The sequence below is a fragment of the Pygocentrus nattereri genome, chromosome 13, assembly GCF_015220715.1.
Source record: "Pygocentrus nattereri isolate fPygNat1 chromosome 13, fPygNat1.pri, whole genome shotgun sequence".
NCBI lineage: Eukaryota > Metazoa > Chordata > Actinopteri > Characiformes > Serrasalmidae > Pygocentrus > Pygocentrus nattereri.
In genome coordinates, this window is record NC_051223.1 from 895,819 (window position 1) to 923,571 (window position 27,753).

Genomic DNA, 27,753 nt, shown 5'->3' on the forward strand with positions numbered 1-27,753 from the left:
GAGGCCTCTTAAGCTACACAGCGTCACGTTAACTAAGGTTGAGCGAAAGCTGAAAATCTCTAGTGGCTCCTCGTCAGGTCTGCCTGAGCAAGTTAAATCATCTGAGAGAGAAACTGGGAGATGAAAGAAAAGAGAAAACACCGAGTAGCCAACTTTAAGCGCAGAGTAGCAGAGTTTTATCACTAGGGACGGACTTTTGTTATTCTAATGTTTCAATTTGTCAGCACAAAGTATCTGAATATCAACGAGAAACTTTCTGTTGAACTTTCTGTCTAAAACTGAACCAAATGAAAGCTACGTGACGCAGAAGTAAGTGGGGAGAGCAGCCTCACTGCTTCCTACTTACGTGAACTTTAAGGGGATGGTAGTTAATGCAGCATTCGCTGTTTAAATGATCGCTATGTCACTTTTTTCCACCCAGCTGCCAGCTAATGGTACTTTCCAGTCACTTTCTCTGGATTTAGCCTATGAGATGGGATGATGCCTTTTAAATACTGTGGAATTGGTTATTTAAGATACACATTTGTTTGGGGTTTAGTTAGTAAAATAGATGTAAAATCATTCTAAAGTACAAGTTTTAAACTTTAAAATGTAAAGAATTGATAAATTACTTTGCTCTGGAGGTAATAAGTAAAGTGATCCCATTACAGTTTGAGCAAAGTAGTAATTTGAAATGGGATGTTTTTTGAGTAACTTCCACACCACTGGTCAGACACAAAGGGTCAGCTTCTTATTTTGGAAGATAACCATAGTTTTATGGGCTTGGAGCAGATTGTGCTTTATAATAGTAATGCTGAACCTACAAAATGTGGGGTTTGAAGGGTGTTATATACTGACAGCTGCCCCCCCCCTCACGTTTAAAGTGGCTGCTTTGTGGTTGGTTAGTGTAGTGGTTAACTCAATCCCCCACCAGGGCAAGCACCCTACACTATACCAATAAGAGTCCTTGGGCAAGACTCCTAACACCACCCTGGCCTCCCTGTGTAAAAATGATCAAATTGTAAGTCGCTCTGGATAAAAGCATTTAAATGTAAATGCTATGCCCCTGGTGCTATTAACCAGAAGATGCAGAGGAGAGAGTGTGCGGTCTGGTAAAACTAGTCTCGCCTCGTCTTGTTCCAGTCAGAACAGAGTGTTGCACAGACTGGGCAGACCCTACATGATGGTCAAAGGATAGTTCAGAGATCTCCAGTGTAATGCTACTCTATACCAATTCCAGTTTCCATCAGATCGGATCTTTCCAAATTGACAGTTCACATTCATGTAGGTAAGGAACCCAAATCTGTCATCAATGTGAATGAACCCACATCCTGAAACATGCGCATGCACACAAGCCAATAACTTCACCTGACTGATTCACTTTGGTAACGAACAACAAACAAACTAACCAGCAGAACAATTCTTTGTTGCCAAGATAATTTGCTCTAATCAGCTCTCAGCTAGGAATAAATTAAATAATCGTATAATATTCTTCCTGCGATGGACTGGCGACGTGTCCAGGGTGTATCACCCTGTGACAGCTGGGATAGATTCCAGCACCCCCACGACCCAGAAGGAGAAGCGGCTTGGAAGATGTGTGTGTGTGTGTGTGTGTGTGTGTGTGTGTGTTTGTGTGTAATATTCTTTCAACAATCTCAAAACGAGAAGCTACATTTACTAAACTAGATTTAAGACGATTTCACTAGGCAACATTTTACCATTATTTCCCGCAGTGTAGGTTTTACGGCTGGAGTGTAGATGGCATACTCCGGAACTGATGAGCTTCCCGGGTGCCCGTTACTGGACTTTACTCCAGACTCACTACATCTGCCTCTGCATACAAGGAGATCTGCGTTCATTCCACCCTACAACGTCTCTCCAGATCCTGCTTGGTCTTCACGAGTGGGCTCTGTTCTTGAGTTCAGGCCACAAAGGGGTTAAGCATGGAGTGGAGAGAATAGCCTACTGGATTAAGTAAGAGGACTGCCGTCTGCTGCCGCTGTGATAATTAACTTTATTACATCAAAACACGCTAATCATGACAATCACTCAGGAAACACTCAACAAACAGTTTTTTAAATATGACTCAGTTCTGAAGGTTTACCTAGATTTATAGCCTAAGCTGAGCTACTAGGAGCAACATTAGGTTACATTAACTACATGAGCTCACTAGCAGGCAGTCAATAAAGAGGGTGGATGTATTTGTCCTAAAATGAGAAAATAAAAAGAAAATAATAAAACGAGCTATTTCACCAAGATTAGCCACCCAGCTCATTGCTTCCATGTTGGAGAAAAATAATTGTAAGCTGGTCTGTGCTGGTTTATGCTGGTCTAGGGCTGGGTGACCAGCATACCAGCATCCAAAACACAACAAAAAGGGTTTTTTTTCCTTTTTTTAATATACTCTTAAAAATCTTTCTTCAAGGGTTGTATTAATGAACAATGACAACTCAAAGAGCCATTTGAATGGTTCTTCTCAATGATGGAGGACCTGCTGGTTTAGTTGGTCACCCAGTGTGCTGCGCAGGCCTGAGTGGATCAGACGCAGCAGTGCTGCTGGAGTTTTTAAACATTGTGTCCACTCACTGTCCACTCTGTTAGACACTCCTACCTTGTCGGTCCACCACAGCTCATCTGCTGCTGCACAGTTTGTGTTGGTCATCCTCTAGTCCTTCATCAGTGGTCACAGGACGCTGCCCGCAGGACGCTGCCCACAGGACGCTGTTGGCTGGATATTTTTTGGTTGGTCGACGATTCTCAGTCCAGCAGCGACACTGAAGGGCTTAAAAACTCCAGCAGCACTGCTGTGTCTGATCCACTCGCACCAGCACAACACACACTAACACACCACCACCACGTCAGTGTTACTGCAATGCTGAGAATGACCCACCACCCAAACAGTACCTGCTCTGTGAGGGTCCATGGGGGTCCTGACCACTGAGGAACAGGGTAACAGAGTATCAGAGAAACAGATGGACTACAGTCTGTAACTGTAGAACTACAGAGTGGAACTGAACGGTCAGTGGAGCTGATAAACTGGACAATGAGCGTAGAAACAAGGAGGTGGTCATAATGTTGAGCTTGATCGGCGTATATGGTTATTTAAGTTTATAAAACAATCATTCTGCATTGTACCAAAAGTCAAAGGAGCATTCTTTGGTGATATAAAGTGCTTTTTGCTAAAGGTGTATATGTGAGATGTTGTTCATCAGTGCTAAAGGGGTGCTAATGATTGTTCCATCTTTGGGTTTGATTACGCTCATCGTCATTACGCGCCACTATGAAGAGCAAGAATTCTGAATGAATCCGTTTTGAAGGAATGAGCTTCTTCTGTTTATGTGAATGACTCGATTTATAAATGTTTTCAGTAGAAATGTAAGTGCATAGAGCTGAGGGGGGTGAATGAGTGTGGAACATAACTGTGTTGACATAATCTGCCCACCAGAGGGCGACATATAATACAATTGGCAACTTAATAACATGCCAACGACAACAATGTGGTTATCATTGCTCTACTACAGTGTAAGGGATTCAACCAAAAGCATAGATGCAATCAGTTTTAGCACTTATGTTTATTCAGATTGGTCTCTAATCAGCATTCAGTGCAAAATATTGTAATAAAATAACTTGTAGAAATTGCATCCTATGTTTCCCCATTTAGTTCATTTATCTTTTTAATTAAAACGTACGATGTCATTCCAGACAGATCTTTTACTTTTATGTGAAATCCACCAACTGTTCAAAATTTCTTCATAATGTGATCTCTGAGAAGTAAACAAAGTAATTCAGAGTGGATGTGAAGCGGTTCACTGTAGAGAAACTGACTGACTCTAATTTCTTAAGTGCGTTGGTGTTAAGGGGTTGACCTCCAAGAGGTTGCAAGATCTACAACACAAATATAAACATTTTACTTATTAAAATGAATAAACAAGTGAACCTACATACATTTTTATGATAAAAAAAGTGCTAAATCCATTAAAATAAGTTTTCTTTGGGGACTATTTTGCTTCACAACCTCCTGCATGTACCTCTCTGTGCTGCATGTATTTAAAAAAATAAGTTTTAGGCCAAAAGAAATCCCAAAACTATCATAAAACAATGTCTCCGGCATCAGGCGACGTATTGCCGACCATTTCAGGTAATAACATTTTGTGAGGAAGTTTGAGGCAGATGTCTGGTTCCTATCACCACCTCTGTGAATACATCTGACTCAGAAAGCTTCTCTAAGAAAGAGCATTTTACACCAAACCACTCTGAATGACTTTGTTTACATCTTACTGATTTCATTATTCAGAAAATTTGAAAGTCGTTGGAATCAAAAATGCATTTCTTTTCAATGCTCTGATATATTTAAAGATTAGCACAGATTTAAATTGCTTTTTTCATGTCGACTCATAGGATCATGTAAATCAGTTTTGTGGTTGCATAATCCTAAAAAAAAAAAAAAGGTTATGCAATGTTGTTATGGAAGTGGCTCAGTGGCAGGGCCTGGGTCATCAGTGAGGTTCCACCACTATTCTCTGTATTAATTTTGTGGGTCACTGACATCCACTGAGCAATAAGAGCAGAGTGGGACTCCAATGAGAGCCGCACAGGACTGCTCTGACATGCAGAGGCACATGCGTAATATACTTTGAGCGGGAATGGGAATGAAACAGAGCCTGCTCCTCCCGGAAGCTCCTCCCGGCTGAAACACAGAACCGTTTTGAGGGACAGCTGAGAGAGGTGCCGTTATCAAGAAGCCCTTTCTAGGTCAGCTTGGCAGAAACTAGGAGTGACCTTGAGAGAGATCCACTGACTCTGGAGGCAGACGTGAGAGTCTGCTTGAAAAGATTTCCTGATGGCTCCTTAAGTTCAGCATTTTATTTGATTTTTTTATTTCGCCTTTAATGAAACCAGGTAAGTCATTAAGAACATATTTTTATTTACAAGGGCAGCACAATCACGTGACAGAGAGGGAAGCACGAATGAGGAATGAAAAAATCACATGACACACATAAAAAACCCCCCACAAACACCAGACATTCATCAGACAAAATTAAACTGCGCCAGACAAATTAGAGCCTAACATAATCATCCAATCAGATGAAATAAAAGAGTTTGATGTTGTATGTGCTAAAGTTTTAAAATGTACCATTCACTCGCCAGTCAGTGCAGTCCATAGGTTTAAATTCAATATTGGTGATATAATAGGTCTGACTGTTTGGCCAACAGCAGACTGGCCCCACCCGTTCCCAGTGAAGGAGTCTGTTAAACTCTGAGATAAAGAGAGGCTCATGTAAAAATGAATTACAAATGTTCTTTTGTACACAAGGAAACAGTAAAATACTAGGAAAATGTTGGCCCTATGGTTTATTCATATAACACCCTGCTTACACCTGGTCACTTAATGCATCTTGATTATCAGGATGATATCTGGATAAGGCCAGGCCACATAAACATGCAAACCCAACCAAGACGCCTTTACAACAGAGACAAATGCAATCACTCAAACTACTTCAGGAAGTGTTTTTGCATTATAGCAGTGTAAATGCATCCTTCTCTCCAAGACGCATCAGACTAGCAAAACCCCTCCCAGTACAACCCAAACTCCCCCTCACTCAGGACATTACTATGCATATGACCCATCTCTGCGAGAAAGATCATAGAGAAAAATCTTATTGATTTACTATATATATTGAGGGGGCGGTGTGGTGGGTCGCGCTGTCACCTCGCAGTAAGGAGGGCCTGGGTTCGAGTCCCCGGCTGGGCGATCACGGTCCTCTCTGTGTGGAGTTTACATGTTTCCTCCTACAGTCCAAAGACATGCAGCCAGAGAAATTGGACATGTTTCATTGTTTGTCTGTCTGTCTGCCCAGCGATGGACTGGTGGCCTGTCCAGGGTGTGTCCTGCCTTCCGCCCAGTGACCGCTGGGATAGGCTACAGCACCACCACCCCCGCTCCCCTGAGGGAGAAGTGGCTTAGAAAGAGTGTGTGTGTGCATTGATTTATATATTGATCTCCATATAGCGATCAGATTTCAGTCTAATGCAGATGCGTTTCACTAAAATCTCATTAGGATACAAATCAGATACGAAGTGACCAGATGTAAATGGGGTCTAACCGATTCCAGTTTCAGTGTTTTTCTGTTGTTGTTGTTGTTGTTGTGTTGTGGGCCAATTAATCAGAGAGTAAAGAGAGCAGTGATGTGTTGTAAGCAGAATGGTAAAGAGCACCAAGCCTCTAAAGTGCATCCATGCTAATCTATAAACTGCATCACTGTAATCAAATCACAGAGGAAGGACAGTCACTTGTTCAAAGGTTAAGAGAGAAAAACTGACCTTCACACTAAACACAGCAGGACGTAACCCTGGCCATGGGAGTGTATTAGCCTCTAAATCTGTTTTAACATCTTACATTTGAATTTGAACGGCAGTGTCATTAGTTTGAAAGGTGCAATATAAATAAAGTTCGAACTCATTAAGCGACTTGGACCAGAGTAATTTTGTTTGTTTCGGCCTCTGTTTTCACTGCAGGGCTGAACCGCTCTCAGAGCAGCAGTCAAGGTTACTGCAGTCCCACACAGACATGGTTTGACAGGGAAAGCTTACACACCACGCCAAGCACAGGTTTCCTGACACGGTTAACGACCCGGGCTAAAGAACAGGACTATTTGGTGGGATGACTGACACAATCACTGCCTGGTTCTGTTTTACCTTGGTGTTACGTTGCACCTTGCATTATTTCAAAATCAAAATCAGGTCACTTTTACAGTCCATCAGCACGATTTTCAATCCATCATTTCAATAAACATCAACAACTGCTGAATATTAAACTGCTGTTTAGCATTAGCTTAGCTAGAATGCTGCCAGCTCTGCACACCACAGAGCAGGTTCGCGTTGGACCGACAGAAGCTGGACTGACACGAGTTGAAATGATAACGACTCAAATCTGAGGCAGGAAACTGAAACTAAACCATTCCGTAGTTGATCTGTAGCCTCACTCCTAGTCAGCTTAACTAGTGGCCTAAGCTAAGGTTGGACTGGGTAAGTCTGGACGATAAATGATCACGTCTGAGAAAGCAAAGTTCAACAGAAAGCTGAAATCGAACATGTTCTGTGGTGTTGTGAGCGATAGCCTGCTGGGCTAAGGTAACACGGGTGTAGTTAGCCGCCTAAGCGGTCACACCCACACTGATGACCAAATTACGGAGCCCCACTGGTGACGTCCTGTATAAATAAAAATAACGCGTGGCCATGGCTTAGTAAGGCATGGGAGCAAGATCACGGCTTACTGAGTCATGGCCACGCATTAGGATTTCATTCCCACGCTTTACTAAGTTGTCTAATAGTTTTTAATCATTTTTATTTATACAAAAAAAAAAAGATGTCACCAGCAGGGCTCGATATAAATAACACCTGTCAAGATTATAAAACTCGGTTCTGATTTAGCAGCAGAGAAGATGGAAAAAGAAACTGGACTCATGAGTCTGGACCAGTACAGAACACCACAGTACGGCCTAGAGATCCACGTAGCTTTACAGTGGAAAACAGGCCTCTGATTGCAGCTTGGTGATATGAAGAGAAAAGGATAATCTAATGAACTCTAAACAAATGAGTAGATATATACTGTATATGTCATAATCTGTTCCAGGATGGCCCCTGGTCAATTTAAAAGTAGGAGTGATAATGACAATCTTCCAACTGAGCCACATGATTTTGAAAAAAAAAAAGAAACAACAAAAATTGAGATACTTTGGGTTTTCGGACAGTGACAATACATAGGAAAGATTATATGACCTAATATTTACCCTTGCAGCACACCTTTAATGATGTTGCTTGGCATCCAATGCAGGCATGACATCAGTTAAGACACCTTAAACAGCATTAACACAACCATAACCTGAAACTTGGTCATCATTTTTAAAAAGAGGCCAGACAAAGGAAACTTTCCAGTCAGCTGTTTTTTGGGCAGATGGCTGAATTTAAAAGACCTGTAATTGTAAATGGATCTAGCTGAAATTTTAGGATTAAACATAAGCAGTTTACGCAGAACCTCACATTCTGCAACGGTCGGGACAGAGAGATCAACTCTATATGACAGCATAGGATGCAGAGGAAGCAGAAGCTGAATCTGAACATCAATACAATGATTTTGTAATCCTGATGAGTGATGACTGCTTTTATTTAGCTCATATTCTGCATCTTTTAGTCACAAGATTAGATGTGAATGTACTGTTCTCTGAACGTAGCTAGTTTTAATCAGAATAGTTTTATGACTGTTCAAAAGGAATTTCACAGATTAAGTCATTGTCAGTAATGTTCACAGAGGTGGTGATAGGAAGCAGATGTCTAAAGCATTTAATTCCTTTAAAAGCTACATGGGATAAAGCTTTTACATGGAAAAGAAATACATTGCGTGATGTCTGATGCAATGCTTTACAGTAGTTTTGAGAAAGGCATTGCCCTTTCAATGTACAAGCAAGCCATTAAAACAGCCAAAACAGTTCCCAAAGCCAACATCTTTTTTCAGATGTATCAATAAAAGTTGAAGCACTCTCCTTTACCTGGTCTATTAAACACTCAGGTTGCCATAACTCATGAGACAAATTCAAAGTAAGCCAGACTATTGAGCCATGAAAATGCAGCATGTCTATGAATAGCTAGAGCCATCGACTGCTTTGTCCTGGGACAACAGTAACTGAATATGCCAACATTGCACAACAATAGACTGCCTTTATCACTGATGCACCAAAAACTCTAACCTGGATAACCTTATCCTTAAACGCCCGGCGGCGGAGACGACTACACCCCAAAATCTCTAGGCTAAATTTACATCTACTCAATTAACACTAACCTACACTGCTGATTTAACATCTGGACACTCATTGCTTAATTATTAACACTGCAGTGGTTAATTAACACCTACAGTATTGACGTCACTCCAGTTGAACCCTATTCAAACCGTATTGTCAATTTAATGGAGAAATTACATTTTAACCAGCTCAAATTTTAAAGGGACAATCTGGACAAAATTTTTAAATCCAGCTATCGCTACATCATGTAAACATGCCTATTTGCCTCTTACAGCAGTGCAACCGTCGTCTCTGAAGACAACAGACTAGTAAAACTTGCTTCTGATGAGGCATCTTAAAGGTGGAAGTAAATTGTGCACTTTACCGCCACATATGGATCAGCGATCCATATGATCAGGATACGGACTGCGTGATGTATTTGCATAATACGTGAAAAACAAAGTTCAGTCAACTTGAAATTTTTAGGCAGCTTTTTTCAGCTCTTTTGAGTTGACTCAGTTTGAAGGCATAGGTGAACTCATATCCACTCAATCTGAGTTAACCCAAAACTGCCCTGAAGTGAGTTGCCTTCAAATGTTTCGTTGACCCAAAATTTTTTTCAGAATGGATGAAAACAGCGGAGCTACAACAGAGCTACTGGGAGTAATTGAGGCCATGGAAATGAGGTGCTACTGAAGAGCTTACAGATCTTTATACTTGCTACCTGATGAGGAAATCTGTCCCATGATCACACAGTTTGTTGGTACCCAAGAGGACCTCCTGACTGTCGTCAGAAAACAGAAACTGGGGTGGCATGGCCAGATAACTCGATCATCAGGCTTTGTGAGGACCATATTGTGAGGTAGAGTGCCAAGCAGACAAAAGAAGAGGTGGAAAGATGACATTAAAGGTGGACAGATCTGAACTTCAGCGGTAAAGAACAGTGAGAAGTGGGAAAGGATTGTCAGAAAATAATCAGTGGTGCCCCAACGACCCACTCTAGGGCTAAAGGACTGATTGAAAACATGAGAGATGTAGAAGATGCATGGCACATACAGACAAATGCTCCGTATTCAACAAGCATGTCTTTGCAAACACCAGAAACGCCCAGTTTAGCACTAACCCAACATAAAACACAGAGAGGGCATAATGTAGGAGGACACAGGAGGGTAGACACTTCCAACCCAAAAGTCCACCCTCCTCAGACACAGTTTACAACAAGCACCACAACAACACTGATAACAACATCAGCAACAACAACTACTGCAACAGGCCCTTTCTGATCGGGGGCATGGTGCTCCCTGAGAGCCGGGATCATGCATTCTGTCAAGCTGATGTTGTATAATAGAAAACATAATAAATACAAGTCTTAGGCCAGGATACCTCTTTAATGTGTTCACAGCACTAATGAAAAACATAAAGAAAACTATACCATAACCACAGCTTGTCTGTAGTGGTTGCTTAGTGTAGTGGTTAACACCTTTGCCGTCTATGCTGTAGACTGGGGTTCAATCCCCCACCAGGGCAAGCACCCTACACTATACCAATAAGGGTCCTTGGGCAAGACTCCTAACACCACCTTCGCCTACCTGTGTAAAATGATCAAACTGTAAGTCGCTCTGGATAAGAGCGTCAGCCAAATGTCTGTTTGTTCACTTTTTTTGTATTTTGGTTTGTTTCTATATAACCCTGCCATGCTAAATCATTAAATATCAAAGACTACAAATGTTGGAGTGATGAGAAACAGTTTGTGCCATAGTTTGTTCACAGCACGTTCTTGCTGAGAGCAGTTAAGCTAACATGTCCTAACATGTCTCGCTCCCTGTGTGCCATCGGCCCGGAAACGCCTGACACGTGACTCCCGCTCTTCCCGCGCTTTAGCCGCAGCATGATGGAGTCTGCCAGTCTGCCAGAGCAGCGCATTAACAGAGTCCTGAGCCAACACAAAAACCTCTCTCTCAAACACACAGTGCCCGCGCAAGTCAAAGTTACATAACAGAGATTTTCCCCAGTCTTGTCAGCGCATGAAAGTCGGTGTGGGTAAAGCGGAATAGCTCCTCACACCCGCCTGTATGTTCCAGACAGATTAGGGAGGGCTTACAGTAACTTGCCCTTACATGCCATACTGCTGCCCCTACACAAACATCCAAACGCAAATTTCCTTAAAGTAATTTTGCTAAGTTGAAGGCTAAACCTATGCGCTATGTCATGTTATAGGCAGGCCAGGATCATCAGGCCCCTGGGCAAAAATGGTGGTCCCCTATTTGGCCACCTTTTTTGGGTGGTCAGTGATTTTTTTTAAGGCCTATACAACCTCGCGTGGCATCATACTAACCACAGTGTTCACATCAATGTAATAAGGGTATTTTTTTCCAAATGAGACAAAACAATTGCAAAATGCCACTTACAACCCCAATTCCAGTGAAGTTGGGACGTTGTGTAAAACATAAATAAAAACAGAATACGATGATTTGCAAATCCTTTTCAACCGATATTCAACTGAATACACTACAAAGACGAGATATTTAAAGTTCAAACGGATAAACTTTATTGTTATTATTGTTCCCAAAGAAGTTGGGAACGCTGTTGTAACACGTGCAGAATGTGGCTCGGCATCGTCTTGCTGAAATAAGCAGGACGTCCCTGAAAAAGACGCTGCTTGGATGGCAGCAGATGTTGCTCCAAAACCTGTATGGACCTTTCAGCCTTAATGGGGCCTTCACAGATGGGCAGGTTACCCCTGCCATGGGCACTAACACCCCCCCACACCATCAGAGATGCTGGCTTTTGAACTTTGCGCTGAGAATAATCCGGACAGTCCTTTTCCTCTTTGGCCTTGAGGACACGACATCCAATGTGAAATGTGGACTCGTCAGACCACAGGACACTTTTCCACTCTGTGTCAGTCCATCTCAGATGAGCTCGGCCCAGAGAAGCCGGCGGCGTTTCTGGGTGGTGTTGATATGTGGCTTCGCTTTGCATGGCAGAGTTTTAACTTGCACTTGTAGATGGAGCGACGAACTGAGTTCACTGACAGTGGTTTTCCGAAGTGTTCCTGAGCCCATGTGGGAATATCCGTTACAGAATGATGTCGGTTTTTAATGCAGTGCCGCCTCAGGTACATGGTTTGTGTACTTCATCCATCACTGCCAACTCCACCCAATTTTGGCTCCATCAATTCACACTGTGTCCTAACAGCAAGTGAACATTAAGTCAAAAGTGCACCACATCGCAAAGCCTTCATGATGTCTACAAAGAGGGCCGACCAGTGGCTCAGGGCTCTGGTCAGATGCTCCTAAAACCCATTGGAACCCATATATCTGTGCTGTTTTTTAAGCAGGGTTCCCCTAAACAAATCCTTATCTTGACTTTTACAGAATGTCTACGTTGTAGGTGATTCTGAAATGTCACCTTCATCACCTCATTCATAGAATTTATTGCCCCAGAAAAATTTGGGGATCAGCAGATCTATTTATTGTTTAAATTAAATTAATGTAGCCTTTTTAGCATTTTTATTAACTTGTACAAGTAATGTTATTATTAATATGTATGATTATGGTATTAATGTGTAATGGCCATAATTTTCAGGGCCTTCCATGCTTATCATGATAACCCCAAGCCACATTCTGCACGTGTTACAGCAGCATGGCTGTGTAATCAGAGAGTGCAGGTGCTAGACTGGCCTGCAGTCCAGACCTGTCTCCTCCTGAAAACGTCTTATTAAGCTCAAAACACGACAACAAAGGCCCTGCACAACTGAAGACTTGCATAACAGAAGAATGGCAACATCTATACTTTCAGCATATGTTTGTATTTTGTTGTAAATTGTCCTCCGTCGTAGCTTATTAAAATGAAATGGAATCATTAAAATATAAATTGACTTCAATTTTGTTTAAAAATAATATTTTAAGAGTCGTAATTTTAAAATTGGCACAATTATTGGAAAATATTATGCAAAAAATATCATGAAAAATAAATCATCACAAAAAATAAAAATAACATTTTACCCACATAACAAACCCGGACTTAGCTTTGATAATGTGCTGCATGGCAGCCAAAACACACAAGGGCAGGCAGGACGCCTGCACCCAACATCTTAAACATGTTAAACAGCAATACATAGTTTTCACTCAAATTCTTCACACGAGACGCAAATAATACTAATATTAATATTGTACGAACATGAAGTATGGGAAACAGAAAGTGTTTAGAATACGCAGTAGGCGTGAATGGGTATTTGACAGCAGTTGGCACAGAAAATACAGACCAGCACATTTTGGTTATGGTTGTGGCAGGAATGAAAAATTGGCACATAACACAGCCTGAGGGTGACAAATAAGTCAGATACTAAAATAGCAGAAATAGCAGCATGTAATGGAGTAAACAGTCTAGCAGTTGCTTAAATCAACAAGCTGGAGCACAGATTAGAAGCTTCTAAAGAAAACAGGAGGTATAAAATAGAAAGAGCAAGTTTGAGATTCATTAAAAACTGATTGTTTCAGAGAAGAAACTGTGGAGGGGAATTCTTGTGTGGGCGATGAACTTGGACCGATTCAGTGATAGCAGTTTGGTGACATCAAGATGTGGGGGGGTCTGTGCAGATCCACCCTCCTGTCCTTGCTCTGGAATAAGTGCAAGGCTCTGATGGAGGGGAGCTGGCAGTCTGTCACTGAAGACACTGAAACCTGGCCTTGAAAATGAAAACATAGAGAAACCACTGACCGAGGCATTGATCTGGATCGAGATCCAGAGAATACAAAGAACACGAGACAGATACTGGCCCTGATTCTGAAGGAGAAGAAGCTGTTCAGTGACTTCTTTCAGAGTTTTATGAAATGAGGATGAAGTGTTGTGCTGGTATGAGTGGATCAGACACAGCAGTGCTGCTGGAGTGTTAAAAACACTGTGCCCACTCTCATTGTCCACTCCATTAGACACAGCTACTTTGTTGATCCACCTTGTAGATGACAGTCAGAGACAGTAGCCCATCTAATGCTGCTCAGATCGTGTTGGTCATCCTTTAGTCCTTGTATCAGTGGTCAGAGAACAAGGCCCACAGGACCCTGTTGGCCGGATATTATTGGTTGGTGAACTATTCTCAGTCCAGCAGTGAGTCCTTTTTTTGGGAATTTTTGGGATTTTTTTAATGATATCACAGCAGGTGACATTTCTATTTGACCTCTGATGACTTCATGGAAGTAGACAGTTCATTGATCACACTTTTTTCAGTACTTGGGTGGCTGACATTTCATATCTGACATTGGAAATGGGCGTCATCTGCTCTGTCAGGAAATCAGACTCTTGCTTTTACAGATCCTCCAGGCACAAAGTACGTTCAGAGTAACAGAAGCTTGCTGTCTGAGGCAACGGCAGACAGTAGAACGGTGGCTAAGCAGTGACTGGAGGAGAAAATGAAGCAGATGTTGTATGAAGACGTGGAGAGCATCAGGATTGTGATCAACCTCAACAGCGACAGGTTAAAATTAGTAAATTTTTTTCACTGTGTTCCCACACAAGTCAAAACAGCTGTTTAGATTTTCTCATAGTTGCCTGCGGGGGGCCTTATAGTGGCCTTGAACACCCTTGAACCCCATGAGATGATCCAGGCCTGACCTACAGTAAGGGGAAACTTATTAAAAGTATTAAGCCACTTTTGTTCTTGTTATTTTAGTGTTGTTTACACTTCCAGTGCATATGTTCATATTTCATAAAATTTCTAAACATGAACACTTACAAATATGCAATCGTATCCGTATGTATTCAATATTATTAAGCAATAATCAAATGGAAAAAGTCTCAGAGGCACAGCAAAGACCTCCAACATCCCTATGAGTACAACTGGATCGATAATACACAATTGGAAAGTTCATGGAACCACAACTAAAAGTAAGAGAAGAGCCAGCAGCCCATCAAAAAGAGTTGCAGGACGGCCTGAAAGCAGCAGAAACAACAGTTTCACAGAGAACAATAAGCAGCGAACTGCACCATGCAAGACTCCTCTGCTCTAAAAGGGAACACAGATGCATTTAGATAGATCTGAACTCATTGAGAGTTCAAAGTTCTCTGATCGGATGAGAATAACAGAACTCTTTGGCAATAATTCAGTTCATTACGTCTGGAGAAATAAGGATTCAGTATATGATCCCAAGAAAACCATGTCCACAATAAAGCATGGAGGTGGGAGTATCAAGACGTGGGGCTGCTTCTCTGCAAATAGCACTAGGGCATTACGTGTCACTGAAGGAAAGACGAATGAAGCATATTAGAGAATTTTAGCTCATCAGCCTAGAAAGGGAAGAAGATGGACGTTTTAAGAAGACAACAACCTTGTGCATACAGTCAAAATGACTCAAGCCTAGTTTCTAAAGAAGGTTAAGGTGCTTGAATGGCCCAGCCAACCACCTGACTTAAATCCCACTGTAAAATGATGCAAATTGCGAGTGCGTTAGAAGGTTCCTCATCACCTTAGGACAATTAAAGGCAGTTAGGCAGGAAGAACGGCTTAAAACTGAACCACAATGCTGCCCAAAGCTCATAACTTCTTACACTAGACTTCTCAAAGCTGTTATTGCCAAAAAAGTTGATGCTTTTAGTTATAGCTAATGCTATAAACTGGTGTCTGACCACCGTTTTCCCCCTATCACTTTTGTTTTTAAACATATGTTTGTGTATGCTTATGAATACATATCTTTAATATACATATTCAAAAGTACGTAAAGCGCCATGTGTGTAAATTTGAATTGCCCCTAAATCGGCTAAAACAAAGTGTATTAAATAACAAAAACAGTGTTATTTAAGATTGCTTTCATTTTCCCTCCATCAGCTTTTGATCATTTAGAAGATTTTGAGGCAAAAAAATAGAAACACCTTATGCTTAAGTTGATCATTTATTAAAGAACATTCTGTTTATAAAATAAATAAATAATACACACATACATAAATAAACAAACAACCAACATTAAAGATAATGACCAGCAAGATCAAAGGCCTTTGACAGCAAGAACCAAATGAACCAGCCACTTGGTCTGTAGCAGCTAACGACAGTCAACATCAATTCTGCCAAGATCACTGAGAAAGAACGATCACGTTGTACTAGTGAGCATCATTATCTACTTATTACTTTGGACAACTAAAGACGAGCTACATGACTAAGAACAACGACAAGAAAAAAAACATTCTATTATTCAAGTATTAAGATTCCCCTTTATCCATAGGCAAGTTAAACCACCTGTCTTGCCTCATTTGCGATACATTAACAACGATCAGGTGCATTGTACACAAACACCCACGTGTTCTTAACAGCAGAGTACATATACCAAGAGTATACTGACCAACACTAACTATGAGCCGGAGAACTCCTCAGCATTCTTCGTCTGCAGAATTTAGCACGTTTACATTCATCATCATACATATTTATCCTAAAACCGCTGAGGAAATCCCCAATAACGTTAATCTGTAACAACTATGACAATCTTTGATGTGTAAATAAAGTTACAATCCACTACAGTATACATAACGTCTAGCACAGTCACGGTGAAGGTAGCATATGTGATTGGTGGTTATGGACTGTTACATCTGTTGGTTAAGGTTTGTTAGTTTTCAAGTAAACCCTGAACTAAGCCGTAGTGCTAAGCCCTTCTAATATCGGGAGTGAACTTTTCATTCCACCACAGCTGTTTACGCTGCGCTATGCTAAAGGAAAGGAAGAGGCTGTAGAAAAATACAGGACTAGCTGTACTGAGCTGTAGTGTTCCCTGGCACTAGGAGGGTGGGTGTCCAGTGGTGCGATTTGGCCCTCGTTACATACACCAAATGAGTTATTGCACTGATGTACCTGATGTTTCACCCAGGGCTGGTACCAAAAGGGAGCTGCTATGAACTCAGACGCTCACGATGCACACAGATTACGGCTGGTTTAGCTTATGATTCGACAGCAAACGCTTTCCCTGCCACGCTGACAGCTTGAGCCATCTTTGAGGTCACAAGTGCCGGCAAACATTAACATAGAAGGTAGTTTATTGACAGTGTTATCATGACGTGAATCTTCTATAATGCTGCTTCTACTAAGCTACCGGTAAATTCAAGTGTGAGTTTGTTGTGATTAGTAGCACAGGAATTTAGCACTTGGACAACTGCAGAAACGCTTCGTACCTAGAGCTATGTAATAAGGAACAGTGGAAATTCGTTTGTTTACTGTGTCTAGTAATGTAGTGACTACTATGAGGCAAATATATTATTATAATTACTATTATTACAACCCTTACTATCAAACCCTCCTCATCACTGGAGAACAGCCTATACATTTCTTTTATTTGGACACAGATTGTGCTTTGAACTTTTTGGACGTCTGCTTGACCTATTACTTATAAGTAAAAAGAAATAAATAAATATATGACATTGCATCGTCAGATACATCATCTGAACATTAAGACAGAGAACGTTAGCACTGGCAGGATGGCCCTGAGGGAGGTGCTGTCTCTCTCTCTCAGGCCACTGCGGGAGAGGTGCTCCAGAAGCACCAGCGGCGGCGTGAGTGATGCTTGTTCAGAACCACGTCCTCCTTCTCCCTCTCCTTCTTCACCCTCTGGTAGTGGTCTTCCTCTTTCAGGTACCAGACTGGAGGCCAGCGGTGCTTCTCAAAGTACTCTTGGTTCTCTGCTCATGTCACCACATGCGGAGAACAAACAATCTCAGTTAACAACAGGGCTGCATAATATGGACAACAAATGTGATCGATGAAGTGGCTGGAGGTGGCAAAGACGACATGAAACCCTATACTGACTTTATGGATCATTCGACTGAACTGAATCTCAATTAAAGCTCATTCTGGACTTTTAACTCACTTGGACTTCTTTTGCTTTGAGCAACACTATGACTTAATTACACTTATTCTATTAATATAGGTAATCTAACATTCAATTTCAATTCAATTTTATGTGTAATATTAATATTAATTAGGAATAATTCAAACACAGCTTTGAACAGTTGTACACACAAAAAAATATGTGTTTAATTAGTGACCATTCTTAGTGTCACACACTGACGGTCAGATTTGGAACACACTTGCTTCTAAACGATGGGCTGTAACGGCTCACCATGTGGCCATGAGGGACAGGGATGCAGTCTCACTTTCTTCTCTGAAATGCCGGGTTGTGGCTAAAATAAGGTCCTGTCTATAAACTATTGGTCTATTTGGGCATCTTATGGCACGGTAATAGTAGAAATAAAGTTCAGACTTTTTCCCTGTAGCGTGAAAATATGAACAAAACACTAATTCTGTGGAAAATAGCGTACATGAAAACATTAACATTGGCTTTTAACTTCATTAAAGTAATAATTATAAAGTAGTTATTCTGAAATCATCGACAGACACGTTACAGTTTACATTCTGCTGCTGGTCATGAAACAATGCTTGGGGAGTTCATCCCTAACATTTTGCTAAATTTTCACTGGCTTCAAATGCAAATGTTGCCAAAGACAGACGAGAGCACCTTCGAGTACCATTAGCTCTTGCTGGTATGAGTCTTTGAGGCGAGGCGTCTTTCGGTTGTTGAGGAGAAATCTGGAACCAAACTCTGATTTCAAACTTGCTAAGATATCAAGCACTTTTTTTAAAACTATCAGCGGTTCATAAGAGCTGAAACTGAAATGATTAAAGCTGCTTGTTATAGTTTCCATGATCTGCCACACTTTGAGCAGCAGGCTAATGTAGCCAATGAGTAATGAAAGCAAAACACCTGACCCCCAACTGCTCCCCGGCGCTGTGGATTGGGCTGCCCACCGCTCCGGGCAAGTGTGCTCACTGCCCCCTAGTGTATGTGGTGTTTCACTTCACGGATGGGTTAAATGAGGAGGTGAAATTTCCCCACTGTGGGACTAATAAGGGCCACTTAATATTATAGTTATATATTAGCATTATGTAAATTTTAACCATATTGAGTTGTTAAGTAATCCCAAAATGCATGATTAAGGCATACACTTTGCACAATGCAAAATAAAAGAAGCAAATTTGAGACACCAAACATGTTTTGGCTGACTGACTATATTTTGGATAAGGTGAAAATTGATTAAATTAATTTTCTACTCATCAGCTAATATTCGCAACCTTCACGAGTTCAATCCGCTGCGGTGCAGCAGGGAGAACAGTACACCCTGTACCGCTGTGTCCCAGGCTTGGAGTTTGACACCACTGCTCTACATGATGCACTGGTATCACAGACGAACGTTAAGTCCTAATTCTCATGAAGACACTGGAAAGAGTATATAGGTCACATCTGTGTGCCGAATTTCTACCTCCACTCAGAGCAAGGGAGACGTTAAGGATGGTCTGAGATGCTGCAGACATGTCTTTCGCAATTAAAAGCCACTTTGTTCTCATTTGGCACATAGGTTGAGTGCCACTGCACATGTGTTTGTAATGTTCTTACCTGGCGATTTGGACTTGATTTCTTTGCGGTAAATGGCACATATGCTGTTGTAATTAGTGCAGATGTGATGCAAGCACCAGGCAGCAAGTTGGTTGGCGTTATGGAACTGTGGGAGGAAAAGAACAGATCAGTGTACTAGTAAAATAACACAACTGATAATTGCATATGCTGTGCAAAAGCCAGAGACCTTTATCTTTATTTATTAATTTCATTCTCACAAAACATATATTTAACAGAAACCTATGCAGAATTCACACAAACTAAACATCAAATATTTCGTTTTTCAGTATTTTACACATCCCAACCTTTATCTTTATTACAGCTTCTGTTCATTCTCTCCTGAAAAAAAGCTATTAAGTCAAGAAAATTGAGGAAATCTGCAGCAGAACATGCAAACTGGAACTGAGATGTGGAGTAAACTTTTACCTGAGTCTAGATTTGTGTTAGGGATTATGATCGTGAGTCGCAGAAAATGAAACCAACTTCCAAGGCTGAAAAAATAGCCCTTCAGATTTCTTTGAAAAACTGAAAAGAATGAAAGCTGTAATAAAAGCAAAGAATGGACAGAGAACTGAAAAATCTGATATGATATTGACCAGCGTCAGGAAAAAAAACAGAAATTATTTATCGTATATCATTTCATTGTTTTTTGAACTCCAATTTTGAAAAATCCTTTTTTTTTTGCCTTTATTTTTCTTTGACTTTCCCCTTCCTTATACAAGTGGATTGTCCTATATCTAACCTCAGATATATCTCCTAAATAAAATGAAAGACTTGACTGGAACTTAAGCAGGTGACGGGTGGTCTCTGACTTTTGCACAGTGTTGTAGGTATTGTAAATATTGTGGCGTCATATTTTACATTATTTAATTGATCTAAATTGCAATTACTATATTACTCCATATAACAAACACAAGCCAAAATAATGTTAACCAGCACCTGAGCAAGCTCCAGATAGGTGAGAACTTCGCCGTCTATGTCTTGTCCATCCTTAGAAGCCTTCAACAACTCGCTCACAGCATATTGCTCTGCGGAGAAACAAAGACTTTTCAAACAGTGCTCGTATTAAACAATACTGACACCTCAACTGAATGCATTTGAAAGGTTATCTTAACTTGCTTCAAGCAAGAACAGTAATTGGAAATGCCTTTTTGTGAAGTCATCACCGCGTGCTAGAACATTTTGATACTTCACTGCGTCTGAGTGCAACACAGTGTTAGAAAATGGATTATTTCTGTTGACTGAGGCACAGGAGCCGCACCACAAAGCCTGAAGTAAACCTTTGCCTACGCATGAGCCATAGATCAATGTCAAACTGTCACCATTACTGCTTTATGTGAATGTTTGATGACGTTAACTGGACAGCTTGCAATCTGCCCTACACCAGGCTTGTGGAATCAGTCTTGGCTTTTTTTACCCTCCGAGTCTTGACGTTGCACGTTGCTAAGCAACACTGAATGGAGGAACTAAAACGGCAGTTTGATTCGAGTTTGTATTGGCCACATGGCTTCGGTCTGAGCTTGAGGAGGTGTGCGTGTTGGTGTGTTTGAGATGGAGGGCCCACCTGTCAGGGCGATGAGGCGGGGAAGGCACAGTCTGTTTGCCAGAGCGATTAACTCCATTGGGTCCAGGTCGGCCATGGGCGACAGCTGATTGGTGTAGAGGTACTCCAGCACTGCCTGCATACACACCCTGCTGGTGTTGGGGAAGGAGACCTAGCAACACAGCACATACACACACACACACACACACACACACACACATATACGCCTGCATTCAGGGCAATATTTCACTACATAACTGCAGCTCTTACTTACAGAGAACTTATAAAATAAGTGTAATAGTGTAATAGTGTAACATAAAAATGTACTGGCATTGCCTTGGATATTGCTGAGATGTAGGAATTCTTCTGTAATGTTTAGGCCACATGCAAATTTTCATGTTTCTCAAAATTCAGTACATACACAGGCATATGAAGAAGTTTTCTTAGTGAAAATATGTGCACATCCACTACACAGGGCACTCCGCGAAAGCACAATTCCTGTTTATCTGCTGTATTTAAGAAAAAATAATAATAAATAATAAACATGAAATGTATGAAAGGCATTTTGTTTGTTTAATTTTAAATGTTAAATTCAGCAAATGAATAGGCATCGCACACAAAGACAGAACAGAAAATGCCATATTGAAGTTTGTTCTCTGTAAAGGAGAATTTTTTACTTAGAAAATCAACAAAACATCTACCTTGAGCAACTTTTTTATGGCTGATTCCAGTTTTTCACAGCCTCACTGAATTTTTTTCACTTGGGACAAAATTATACTGTAAAACTGTAAATAAAAATGTAGACATGGATCAAATAATAAATCTTCCCGAGACACTCTGAATCGCTTCACAACATTATTATGGAATAACTGAAAATGGGGAGGGGGGTGGGGGTGGCTGAAACCCTTCATCCTTTCAATCTAATGCTCTATAAATCCCTAGCTCTCCTTAGTTTTCACAACCCCATCACCACCACATCTCCTCCCTGTTCCTCAGTCCTACGTTAGTCCTACCACAGTTAAAAAGAGGGAGCAGGACACACTTCTCAGAGTTCTCTCCCATTCCATTAATCAGTCTTCCTCCCTGCATGACACCATACTTGGAAGGCATAGTCTGACCTATGAAGTATTATAAAGTAGTATATATTATCATTCTGGGGCGCAGCCTGGCTTTAAGGAGTAAAGAAAATTGAGAATCTGAGCAACAAACGCAGGACTGTAGTCCTTCACTGCTCACATATTGCCAGGAACCATAGTCCACATACCCAATGATTAGAGGAATAATCTTGATTTTTTAAGATAAAATGTGTTAATTATTTTTTAAAGTATTTTTTAAGTACTGTCCAGGCATTTACCATACATTTCTGCTTATTAATAAGCACTATGAGAAGATGAAAATATCAAATTAATATGCAGTTTGACACAGATGGTGAAATAAGACTTTACAGACTTTTAAATTCAGCTAAGCTAACAGGACATGTTAATGTCAAATACAGAAAAAACACAATGTAGGTAATATATAAATAAAAAAATCAATATGCATCAAAGATGCATTAAATCAAATTCTAAAATACCTAAACAGTGCAAATGCATCTACCCAACTTACATTAATAATAAAACAGTAATAATAGTCATAAAACTGCAACACAGATCCGCCAAAATCAAAAGTTGAAATTGCTTGTTTGCTGCATTCTGATGCTTCATTGGCCAATTCCAATCATGCATGCCTAATACAGGTCATTCTGCCTTTTGATTAGGTTTCAATGCCCATTTAACACCAGGAGAAAACCATTTTATACAATACTCCTTAGAGCCTCTTGAAGTTTTTTGAAAGCTTTTGACCCGACAACAAAACAGTTACTCTACAGTCACAAGGTTAAAAAAAATAAATAAATACCTGGAGCTTTTTTTTATGAGCGTCGTCATTTGTTAAATTATTAACTGCTACTCTCTGTCACTTCAGACAGTATCCTTGAAAGCATTTATGTATTTCTCTGTGACCAACGGCGTCAGCAAATGTCCTTCTCTCTGGTAATCCCAGTGGAATCGATGACAGGCTCACCTCAGACCATTACTAAGCACATCTGAGCAAAGCACAGTCAGACGCAACTACGTAGCCTGTTGCGTAACATGCTTCAAAAGAAAACTCTACAGACTGCACTGCACAGGTGAGCGAGCAGTAAAAAAAAAAGACTTCAAAATACTTTGTCTCTAATTCAAATGTGAACTACTTCAGGGTAAATAGGACAGCGCCATCCCTAAAATAAAGCTGTCCCAAATGTAACCCTGGCATGTGATGCTGGCCAAGCACATCACTGAGCAGAATGAAGTAGGCCTGGCATCATCTTTCTCAGCCTCCACGCAAGCACTGGCCATAAAGGAAAACTCAGATGTCTCTCAATGACGTCTGTTTCCCCTTGTTAGACAGAAACCTTGGTCTGTTTTTTTCCATTAGCAGTTTAACAACAATGCAGGACTTGGTATGCTCCATTAGTCCCGTAGGGGATAGTTTACTTAACTGCATGTAGAAGTGCGGTTATGACTGGATAGCTGTGCTAATAAACGCTTGTTGTAAAAGCTTATTGGTCTCTAAATGTCTGACAGACGTTTTATCGGCACAAGCAGACAAAACAACGGTATGGCAGACACTGCAAGAGAACAAAAATCAGGAGTTATTTTTTTGAAAATTGCTAAAAAGTCCTAGTAGGCCGCCAAAACTGTCATAATCAGATAAACAATACTTTCATCTTTGAGGAAATCAGGCTTCATTCTTGCTTCAGAGGGAAAAAATACACATGCATTTCTGTTCATCTTTCCACCGTGAGAAGAAACCTCAGCACTATGGGTCAAACTAAACACTCACACTATATACTGTATTTAGATTTTGAGACTTCTGCGTAATTTTCTGTTAAATATGTTTTCAACTTTTTTCCTGACACTGAAAAATATTATATACAATTTTTCAGTATGTAATGTGTCCACTCTTTGCTTTCATTAGAGCATTCCATTCTTCTCAGGAAGACCTGTAAATGTGTAGAGACATATTTCTATACCTCCGAAGTTCAGTCTTAGAAATTGGTTGCATTTTCTGCTTCTCACAATCCAAGTGATCTAAATTACAAATGTAGACAGAGATAGAAGACACGAAATGTCACTCCACATTTCAGATGTCCAGCTTTCTTCTTTTTGTCTGTTTCCATTTATCAGTAACGACTTCTTGAAAGCTACACGTCCTTTCAGACCCATAATGTTGAGTTGTTGTCTCACTGTGGAAGGAGGGACAGAAACACGTGTGGATTTTTTCAGCTTTAGAGCAAGAGTGGAGCTTGATATTCTCCTCTCAAAGACGAAAGCTTTAAGAACGGTTTATGATGACAACAGTTGTCTAGGTCTTGCATGTTTTATTCTATATCTTTGAATAATTTTTTGAAATCCAATTTTATAAAAGTTTTTTTTCTTTGGCTTTTGGCTTATTATCTTCTGTCTTATTATTATCTTTTACCTCTTCAGAAATATGTCCTGAGTGTTGCGCGGCGTTGTATTTTCAGTGAAGTGTTTGAAAGGACCAGGCCCAGGTTATTTTGAATTAGTGAAAAGTGTGATGCAGCTTGGCAGGCTCTGAGCTCATGATGAATGTTTGTGCGTAGGCTCTGGACTGCATCTTTTCAGTGTGTGTGCGCGTGTGTTCGTCTGTATCTGGGCAGTGCGACCTTGCACCATCTGGTTAAAGACTGAAAAAGATTCCACATGAATCCTTTATGAAGTGGTAAAAAAAACCTATGAGCATATCAGTGTGCTGGCCATAGCTCATTATACAAAGCTTTCACACTCACCTCATTGTTTGCACTTTCAATGAACGAACCTCCAAACAGAGCAGCCATCCAGTCACAGCTGGAGATCAGCAAAGGCTTATGCGCATGGATGGTGCCGTCATCCAACCTGAACACCACATCTTCCAAGACAGCCAAAGAATCCCATGAACAAAAGCACTTATGAAATCACTGATTAATATCAATGTCATCACTCCATCACGTCAAAAAACAGCAGTTACATGAAGACATTGCACTGGATATATATATATATATGTATAGTGCACTGAATTGGCTTTAAATGTGTCAAATATGTCATCTTTACAGCAGGAAAATAATATAACATAAATGCAATTAATGCCTAAAATAAGTCAAGTAAAAAAATGATTTGATGTAATTCAGTTGAAAGCAAACATATTGGAAGTAAAATGGCTTCAGATGAAAAGATGAGCATGAGATTGCAGCACAGTATGTCAGCCTTTATTTTGGGCAATGTTTTCCACCCATCCGTGTGTCATTTATGTTTGGAGGGATTTGCTTGGGCATGGAAAACACAAGATGTTTGCATACACTTCAGAATTCTTCCTGCTGGTACCGCCACCAAATACTTCATCAATGAAGACCAGCAGGCCATTTCCAGTGGTAGCTATGCGTGCCCAAGCCACAACACTACCTCCTCCATGCTTCACAGGTCAGGGGGTATACTTAGGATCATTTACAGTCCCTCTCTTTTTCCACACCTTTCCCATCATTGTGATATAGATCAATCCTTACTTCATCTATCCATGCCACTTTGCTTTAGAAGCCTTCTAACGCATCTTCACACTCAAATTCCTGCATGGCCATTCTGTTTTTGGTGCAGATGAGATGTGCTTCTCTTTAAGTGAAGGATGAATACTAACACACTCATCCTTGCTCTGTAAATTTCCTTGGATTTTTTTCCTAAAACTTCCCTTTTTGGAGGTTTTTTCTTAAATGTATTCTTGAAAAGGTCCTAAGAAGAAGTCTATATCAAAGTCACAGTGTTCTTAGACTGCAGAACTGTTTGCACCTTTGTGTTCTTTGAGTGTGTGGAGATTCTGTTCTTACCTTAAGAATAAATCCCAAACAAAAAAAACATTGATGAACGCCAGACCCTTGTGAAAACTCTGTAAGGGGGGTTTTAAAAAGAAATTTCTTTGGAGAAAATTTCTTTGGGTTGGAGAATGAGGCCCAGTGTTCCTATTATCAGCTGCTGTGGTTTTCCTGGAACAGCTTGATGTTTTTGAAAGGCTTTGTTTTACTGCAGTGGTTAAGAACACTATTTTCTTTAATCTCATGTTTATCTGCCTGTTTTTGGATCTCGTCTTTATCTTTTTTCCCAAAAAAATCCCTATTGTGAAGTTCATTGACTACAACACATCCACACGTACTCCGCATATTCACAGCTCTTTTATGTGCTTTAAGAGAACAATTAAGGTAACATGGAATGCCTGAGCAATCAAAATCACCTGTTATTCATTTGTCCCAATACTTATGCTCAGCTGAAATTTAGTCTCTTGCTCATCTTTTGATCTAGAATGCAAACATTTTCTGAATATCTAACCAAAATAACCCATGTAATCTCACTTTCGCCATATTTTTGCTTCTCGTTGTTCAGTTTACTTTGCTGATACACATACGCTGCAGGAGAGACAGTAATCATTTCTTTATACTGTGCAATCTGGTTTATCTCCATTGAGTGGTGTAGAAAATCAGCTCGTCCAAGTGGAAGTAATGTTTTTTACCTGTAAAATTGTTCTTGGCCAGACATTCTTTGATCCTGTTGGCTTTTCTCACATGGAATGCTTTCGTGATCTCCTGATTCATGAACGCCTCTTTGTTCATGATGTTCTCCACCATCATCCTCAGGTCAAAGACTTCCAGGATCTCAGCGATCTGGGCGATCTTCATCAGGTCCTTCTCCTTCTCGTCTAGCTCCCCCGTGTATAGAAACCGCAGCACTGCACTGAATGGCCCCAGCTGGATAGAGTGGTCCATCTTCACCACTGTCATTGGAGCTGGAGTATCTGTCACTGGGTTGACCACGGTTTCTCTGTGGATGCTGTAGAATGCTTTACTCCAAGATGCCAGGGACAACTTCGTGCGACGGTGTCTCCCACTGAAGCTCATTATCTTCAGAGTTCCATCACTCTTGGAGGCGCGTAGAGAACATGGTGAAAGATTGGGCAACACAGCCATGTCTTCCTCCGTGTCCAGACTGAGGGTCCGCATCAGCTGGTCCCGCCCATGCCGCTCTGTCACCACCAAGCACTGGGACTCATCAGAGAAGTCCATCTGGAAGAGGTCGAAGAACTTGGAGGATGAGGTAGACAGGTATATCTTGTGGGCAAAAACATGGATATGCTCTTGAACGATGAACATGACATCAGCACAGAGGGGGTTCTCTAGAAGCTGCCTGGGGCCATCCTGGTTGTTGGGGGGGCAATCTGGGATCTTGATCAATGGTGGAGGTGCTTTGGGGGGGAGGAAGGGTGCCTGCAGTAGGGGCTTCTGGACCTTCCGCAGATGGGACTTCCAGAACTGAAGGTGCCGCCTGGAGATGAGAGCGGCTCGGATGGCGTTGTCAAAGATGTCTTTAATGCCAAACTGATCAAAGACACTTGTTTCATAATACGGAATACCCAGCTCTTTGGCCACTTCCCTTCCACATTCTGGAGGCAAAATGTCTCCAGGTTTTATAGGCCTGTTAGAGATATTTCAATGACATACTTTAATGTGACATAAACACTGAGAAGGGTAAATATTCTAGGATAATGTGGAGGTCCTTCAAAACTGTTAACAACATTGTTTAAGGGGCACTGAGAGTAAACAAAAAAGTTACATCCATTGTAAATATATGTACTTGCTTACAGTGCTGCCACAATAGTCCCAAGACTAAAATTTCCAATTAAAGACTAGGAAGTGATATAGCTTAAAGGTGTAAAGAACTTTTGAAAAACTACAAGTGTTTTGGGGTGTATTCACGAGGGCTGGCAGCTTAAAATGTTTGTTTTTCTTGCTAACCAACTAACGCAGGAAGGAAGCTAGATCTTCAACTGTGTTTATTCAGTCTCTCTATCGGGGGGGTGGGGGGATGATTCTAATCATTGTTTGATGTATTTACACAAAGCATGCTGGGTATTGTAGTAGGAGAACAATACAATCCAAAAAAGGATTCAAAATTTTAAGTAAGTGATACTG

General features: G+C 40.8%; 1 protein-coding gene across 4 annotated transcripts in view; it reads right to left on the reverse strand.

Annotated features, from left to right (window-relative positions):
* Positions 1–15,621: 15,621 nt before the first annotated feature.
* rhobtb1 (Rho related BTB domain containing 1) overlaps positions 15,622–27,753 on the reverse strand; it is a 34,838-nt gene continuing 22,706 nt past the window's right edge. For all 4 annotated transcript variants that reach the window (XM_017714520.2, XM_017714519.2, XM_017714518.2 and 1 more), the window contains exons 5-10: positions 26,298–27,256; positions 24,556–24,674; positions 20,745–20,895; positions 20,120–20,208; positions 19,181–19,286; positions 15,622–17,408 (exon numbers count right to left, since the gene is read on the reverse strand). In XM_017714520.2, the coding sequence (XP_017570009.1) occupies positions 17,239–17,408; positions 19,181–19,286; positions 20,120–20,208; positions 20,745–20,895; positions 24,556–24,674; positions 26,298–27,256 (1,594 nt within the window). In that variant the 3' untranslated portion in view covers positions 15,622–17,238. The remainder of the gene's footprint in view (positions 17,409–19,180; positions 19,287–20,119; positions 20,209–20,744; positions 20,896–24,555; positions 24,675–26,297; positions 27,257–27,753) is intronic.